Below are 7,500 nucleotides of genomic sequence, written 5' to 3' on the forward strand. Positions count from 1 at the left end.
CTTCCTTTCAGTGACAGCGTCCCCTCCCTGCTCGGCCCTTCCCCTCCCCGCCCCCTGAGCAAGACAAACGGCGGCGTCTTCCTCCCACGTCCCGCTCTTCCCCTCGTTTACCCAGGACACTTCCCCGCCTCCCTTTGATCGCGGCCAGCCACCGTCACCCTCCAGGAAGACGACGCCTTTAGTCTTTGGCGGGTGAGGAAGACTGCGCGGTTCATGAGGGGAGGAGGAGAGGGTCGAGAGAGGGAGAGAGAGGGACGGAGAGAGGAGAGAGGGGGGAAGCGTAGGTATGGGAAGACAGGGTAGAAAAAATAGAGAAAAGAAATTCCCTTAAACGCTGAACTGTTCTTAATTTCTGACAGATGGCACTCCTGTTTTGCCTTCATCATGTAAAGACTACTGTTTCTCTTCCTCTTCCCACCCCTTCCATCTTCTGTCTACCAATTCTCACTCTTGCAATCCCTCAGCGTCTGATTTTCCACTACGCTACGGCATGCTGTTCTTACTCTCCTTATCGCCTCACTTTCTATCCGACTTGTCGCCGCTTTCTCCTTTTTTCATCTCCCTCTTCCCTTCTACTCCTCATATTAGGGTTTGTTGCTGTTTGGATTTCCTTTGTATTCCTTTGTATTCTTCCTTTTTTTTTTTTCACCACCTTTCACTCTCCATCACACCAAAGTGGTAGGAGATGGTGTTTTGTCTTGCTGGGTTAATGTGAGTCATCAGTGCGTGGCCCTATTCTGTTCTTGATACATGTGAATAATGACAATGTGCTCACTGAGATTTTCATACCTAGCTGATGATGCGAAAACTATCAATAAAGTAACCTCGGTACTTTGCAAATAGAAAAAATAAATAAATAGTCAGATGGAAAACATATTTCCTTTTATTTTTTTCATATATTGATGAGTTCAGCCAAAGGGGGAAAATTTAGAAAACATTCGAAATGTCGTTGCCCTCTCAGAAATTAGATGATTTCATAAAAAGACCCATTTAGCTTTTGTTTACATTTAACGATGACAAATGCAAAGTATTACACGTCAGAAACAACAACGATCATGTTCAGTAATTAATGAATGACCAGTAACCTTCTCCAGTGACCAAGTAAAGGAATCTCGAAATATTATCACCAAGAGAGGCGATGGATGGGGAGAAGTCTTCCACTGCACTATCCCATATCTCTTAGAAAAGATGGTGAAGCTCATCATGGACATCCTTATACGTTCTCTTTACCCCTAAATAAATCTCTCAGATCGAAATAAGAGGCATCAAGAAAATGGAGGAAAGGAAGGAGGAAGGGAAGACAGGAGTACTGGAGGAAATGTTTTTTTCCTTGGAGGAAGTGGAGGAGGAGTCAACGTATCACTGAGTGCGGGAGGCAAGGAGGGAGGAGGAAGAGAGAAAGAGAGGAAGAAGGGAGAGGAGGGAGAGGAGGAAGAGGAGGGGGGAGGGTATGTTGTAGAGGTGAAATGAAGGTGTGAAGGTAAGTGATTGAAAGGGAGGAAAATAACACGGGCGGGAGATGGAGGATGAATTGTTGTCTCTTCGTGTTTACAGTGAAGACTTTGACACCTCCTTTCCTTCCTTCTTTGCCTCCCACATCTTACGTTATTTTCTTAACTCGCACCCTTATCTCCTTCCTTCCAACACACACACACACACACACACACACACACACAGCAGAGGTAATTGCGCTGTGGAGGGCGAGGGGAACACAGGATGTTCTCTTCACTCCTCTGCTTGTTCTTCACGTTTATTTTTCTGCTGTTCTTCCTCCCTCTCCTCCGGCTCTTCCTCTCTTATACTGGAATCATGCAGGGACTCTCTCTCTCTCTCTCTCTCTCTCTCTCTCTCTCTCTCTCTCTCTCTCTCTCTCTCTCTCTCTCTCTCTCTCTCTCTCTCTCTCTCTCTGTCGTCTTTCATTAACGGAATCTTCTGATGTGGATTTCTGGAGAGAGAGAGAGAGAGAGAGAGAGAGAGAGAGAGAGAGAGAGAGAGAGAGAGAGAGAGAGAGAGAGAGAGAGAGAGAGAGAGAGAGAGAGAGAGAGAGAGAGAAACACAGGAGCCACTACAGAAACTAATCAATGGTGCAGAAGAAGCCACAAATGCCTGTACTTTACCTTGGCAGTGGATGGAGGACCTTCATTACACGCACTGCAAGAGGAGGTAAATGTGGACTGAGCAATAATTTAAAACAAACACTGGACATTAAGTTGATAGGGTGACGCAAAGTTTGATATATAGAGTAAAATGTGAGCTTGAGGGAATTAAAAAGGAGTAAAGCACGTTTATTATTTTCAATGTTTTATTAATATAATTTTTGTTCGTGTATAAACTTCTATCGGTAACTAAATTTTGAACAATGTAATAAAACAATGAATGTGTCAATAAACCAATGCGCAGGTATGTAGGTATGTATAAAAAAGGTAAATGAATAACAGAAGTTTGATGCATATTTTCCGTTCAGTGTTCAGTGTTTCATAAAAAGATAAAAATAAGTAACAAATGTTACATAAACGTACAGTAAAGAAAACATTTCTCTAAATCAGGATTGAGAAAAATAGCTTTACATTTCACTTTGACCTTTAGAATATCGATTGGGATATAATACTTAGGGACAGTGAACAAGAGAACCTTTTAATAGCTGATCATGATTCACCTTTAGGAATGTTAATAGTAGAATTCCCAAGATTATTGAAGTTACATGTGGAAATTGTGCATTACTGGCCTCCATCTTACAGAAGGAATATAGCTCCGTTAGAGTCAGCAAAAAGTAGAATTACAAAAGCATACAATGGATGCGAAATATTTCTTATGAAAGGAGATTAAAATTTTCAGTTGTACATCCGTTAGAGAGGCGTTGACTAAGAAGTTGTAGAGAGGATCTGATGGAGGCATTTAAGTGGCGTAAAGGATATAATAAGGTTAATATAAATAAAATCCTTAATGTTAGTAATCAGGATAAGAGTAGAAGTAAGATGTCCAAGCCTGATAAGGTTAGTTTTAAAGAAGAGATAGGAAAAAATTGGTTCTCAAATAGAGTGGTAGATGACTGGGACACACCTAATAATCAGGTTGTTAGTGCTGAGTCATTAAGGAGACTTAAGGAACCCTAGATAAAATGTATTGATAGAGATGATAGGTGGATATAAGTATGTACGATACAGAAACAGCTATGTGCAAGTCTTCTGTCCTCTTGCAACTTCCCTTTTGTGTTTTTGTTCTCAAGTTCAATAGAGTTCATTCAACACACACACACACACACACACACACACACACACACACGCAAGTATTGATACATTTCCCTTCCATCTACACCTTATACTTAATGGATAGAAAAGTGATGGGCATTTATTACATATCATATCCTCAATCCCCATCAGTCGACATTCCCAACCCCACCACACCACGTCACATCCTCAGTCCCCCTTCACTCCCCACCGGGAACATGCAAACCCTCTCCCAGAACTACTATTAGTTTTATTACAGCCGCTAAGTCTCATACACGTACATTCATCTCTTCCTTTCCGTTATCAGCTTAGCTTTCTCCTGTGTGCTCATTACACCAGCAGCAGCAGCAGCACCAGCAGCAGCAGCAGCAGGAGGAGGAGGAGGAGGAGGAGGAGGAAGAGGAGAAACAGCTTCCTTTCGTGTGACTTGCTACAGTATATTCTTATTCGCAATATTTACCATTATCATTATATGTGTTCTTTCTGGCAGGGGAAGTTACAAGTGAAAATTTTACCCTCCTTGAATATCCGGCAGCTACTGTGGCTGGGAAAACGTGGGTGTTGACAAAGATGAGATGGGTAGACTGAAAGCAACAGACAGAAGGGAAATAGGGAGAGAGAGAGAGAGAGAGAGAGAGAGAGAGAGAGAGAGAGAGAGAGAGAGAGAGAGAGAGAGAGAGAGAGAGAGAGAGAGAGAGAGAGAGAGAGAGAGAGAGAGAGAGAGAAGTTTTGTCTGAACTGAGAAAAACAGGTGTTGCCTAAGGAATGAGGAGCAGCAGCTAGGAAGAACCGGTCCCTCATGAAATATTCTAATGTAAGAGCGATATTTCAACAAGGAAAAGCGGAACACTGAAGCATAATTACATCATATTTGGCACAGGAACCCCAAAAATACAGGATATTCGGTGAGGTGAAGAGAAGTAACAAGCTACAGAGAGGACAGGTGTTCAAGCAGGTACGGGGGAAGATTATGGGAGACACCACGAGAGAACACATGTAGATTGGAGCACATACATAAATCCAGGTATGTGATAGTCGCTCAAATATTACAGTAGGATATCAAAATTTAAAGAAAATATAAGTGTGAGCATCTACGTGTTTTCAAAGGGGACGTAATGGTTCAAGGGCACGAGAATACTAGAACTAAGAGAGCGGATACAAGATAGCGAAAATATAGGCAGGATGCTCATGTTAGATGGATATTCGGACACAGGGTCATCTCGATTGAGGTAGAAGTAAGGACACATAATTTTACAAAGTACACTGTGTTTTCAGATTGCTATCAAGATTTCAGGGAGATAAATAAGAATGCAGAGGAAACCAAAGCAGGACTAGTTGCCCTCAGATCGACTTGCACATTTGGATGGTATCTGCTGAACTTCGAATAGGATCTATAATTGCAAACTATACATGTGGAGGAACACGACAGAGTAGAGCACGGTCTTTCACAGGATGGAGGAGGAGGAGGAGGAGGAGGAGGAGGAGGAGGAGGAGGAGGAGGAGGAGGAGGAGGAGGAGGAGGAGGAGGAGGAGGAGGAGGAGGAGGAGGAAAAGGAAAAGGAAAAGGAAAAGGAAAAGGAGGAGGAGGAGGAGGAGAAAGAGAAAGAATAAGATGAGAAAGAAAAAGAAGAAGAAAGGGAGGAGGAGAATGGAAAAGCTAAAAGATGTGCAGGAGATTGGGAAATTCAAAAAAGAAAAAAAAATAAGAAGAAACGATCAAGTACTCAAGAAAAAAAAAAGAAACGGCCATTGGGTGTTTAGAATTTCATACAAGGATCGTAAATAAACATGTAAAAGTTCAGAGGTTGACAAAAAATAAATAAATAAATAAATAAATAAAACATAACAGTGGCAAAAAAAGAAAAAAAACATAACTAAAAATATTAGACTCAATGTGAGGACATAATCTATAACACAAGAAACAGTGATTAACAGAGTGAAAATTACTACGATTTCGAATTAGTATACAGCTCAGCCAATTACAGTTATGAAACAAACATAACATAGAGGAAAAAAAAAAGCTTAGCGTACATTACAAATATATTTTACACGAAGGGACTCAAACACAATATATCAGATTCAGAGAAGACGCAGGAAAAGCTTGAGGGAAGCGAGCCAGGGTGACGGGAAGGAAGAGGCAAGGGAGGGGTGGGGATTGGTCCGTTGTCAAGATCAACGCCCGCGCGGGAGTTGCCTGCTAACCCAACGGAGGAAGCTCTTATTATGTTGTGCAGCATGAGGAGGAGGAGGAGGAGGAGGAGATGAAGGTGGAAGAGGACGGTGAGGAGAAAGAGGGGGAAGAAATGAATTTGAAGATGGAGGAGGAGGAGGTGGAAAATAGTGAGGGATGAAAAATTGAAGGAGAAGGAAGAGCAGGAGAAATATCAATGGGAAGATGAACAGTATTGATTATTTTTCGCCCAAGCAGGAAATTTCAACGTAGATTATGTAGGAATCCAATGAAAATGCCTTACATAACTACTTAGTTTTCTTCAAGTTCTGGCTGCAGTGCGATGATCTTTGCGCGAGGGGTGACTGGGTAAGGAGAAGTGCAAGCGGTTATAACAACTTCTAAGGGGGAAATAGAAAATGTAATAATAATGACATGTAAAAGAGTAGGAAATGATTAATGGAAGTAGAGGATAATGTTGCCTGAAATTTATGCATAGGAACAGACGGTAATTATAAAATACTAATTGTAATACATCTTTCTAATGCATGGCAACACTTCTGTGCTACAATAAGAACAATGCATAGGAAATGCTGAACAGGAAAGATGACATAAATTGCTGATATATGACGAGCAAACGTAGTACATCACACTCTACTTCCACTCTCTGGCATGTACTTTTAGCATTATAATTTTCTCCTTCCCTTCAGACAATGAATAACAAATGAGGAAATGTTTCTGCATCACGTCTCCTCTTCCCTTCCCACCAAGACTAAGGAAATACTTCTATAATGCATCAGCTTCCTCTCTCTCTCTCTCTCTCTCTCTCTCTCTCTCTCTCTCTCTCTCTCTCTCTCTCTCTCTCTCTCTCTCTCTCTCTCTCTCTCTCTCTCTCTCTCTATCTATCTATCTATCTATCTATCTATCTCCCCCTCTCTCTCTCTCTCTCTCTCTCTCTCTCTCTCTCTCTCTCTCTCTCTCTCTATCTATCTATCTATCTATCTATCTATCTATCTATCTATCTATCTATCTCTCTCTCTCTCTCTCTCTCTCTCTCTCTCTCTCTCTCTCTCTCTCTCTCTCTCTCTCTCTCTCTCTCTCTCTCTCTCTCTCTCTCTCTCTCTCCTCCATATTCTATTAGGCAAGGGAATGCTTCACTCCTATTTCCACTTCCCTAACTCATACAGACTAATGTATTTAAGCGTATCCGGGAGGGGAAAGCAAAGTGATGGATGAATACGCCCAGGGTTTTAGACAGTCAACATTTACACAGTCAACCTGCCTCACCTGGCCGGGATCAGGGACAGTGTTCGGACGAGAGATCAGCGAGTGAGTGTTGAATCTATTGACCTCAGCAACCTCTACTCAGGACAGAGATCTATGGATGACTGCGACATCACCCCAGCTAACGAGTATGCAAATAATTACGAAGGTGGAGGAACGCTTGCCAGACCTCGTACTGCCTGCAAGTTCAGAGCCGTTGCCAAAGTAACTGCAAAGACTCGAGCAGATGTCCATGAAGTGCCACAGTTCATTAAAGACGTGATGAATCTCAAGAAGCCAACAACTCATCGGGAAGAAATCTGCATGAAGGAACTGAATTTAAAGACAGAAGAGAGTTATAATTCAAGTTAGGGAAGTGGAAGTTCAAACAACACGCCACAGGGAACCGCAAAGATGATCCCACCGCCGCCCCCCTTGCTGCTCGTACTCCATCAGTGAGAGCTCCAAGGCAGCAGCAAGTCAGGACAGCTAGTATGGCCGTTTACAAATGAGAACGCTGGAACCATCAAGTAGTAAACCTGCCGTCCCCACTCAGGTTTGACTATGCTAGAGACTTGTAACTCTCCTCACTTCTCTCTACGTCACTCCATAGCACTCCGTCGCAGGGAAGTTCAGCCTCCTCTCCGCCAGAATTCTATTGCTACAACGGGCGCCTCTGTTGGAAACACATCAAAATCAAATTCAAGTTTCCCAGGTAGAAGTGGTGACGTGCTGAGTGACATTGGAAACATGCTGGCCAACCTGACTGATGAGCTGGCTGTCGTGCTGGAGCAAAAAGGTCACCCTCAAAAAATTAAGAAGTCCATTTAGATGAACGTC

General features: G+C 42.5%; 1 protein-coding gene across 5 annotated transcripts in view; it reads right to left on the reverse strand.

Moving 5' to 3' along the window:
* LOC135099794 (uncharacterized) overlaps positions 1 to 7,500 on the reverse strand; it is a 390,580-nt gene that overhangs the window by 138,250 nt on the left and 244,830 nt on the right. For 3 of the 5 annotated variants that reach the window (XM_064002316.1, XM_064002323.1, XM_064002333.1), the window contains one exon: positions 2,118 to 2,151. The exons of the other annotated variants lie outside the window; for them this stretch is intronic. In XM_064002316.1, the coding sequence (XP_063858386.1) occupies positions 2,118 to 2,151 (34 nt within the window). The remainder of the gene's footprint in view (positions 1 to 2,117; positions 2,152 to 7,500) is intronic. 5 annotated transcript variants of the gene reach the window in all.

The sequence above is a fragment of the Scylla paramamosain genome, chromosome 1 (assembly GCF_035594125.1).
Source record: "Scylla paramamosain isolate STU-SP2022 chromosome 1, ASM3559412v1, whole genome shotgun sequence".
In the NCBI taxonomy this organism is placed as follows: Eukaryota; Metazoa; Arthropoda; class Malacostraca; order Decapoda; family Portunidae; genus Scylla; species Scylla paramamosain.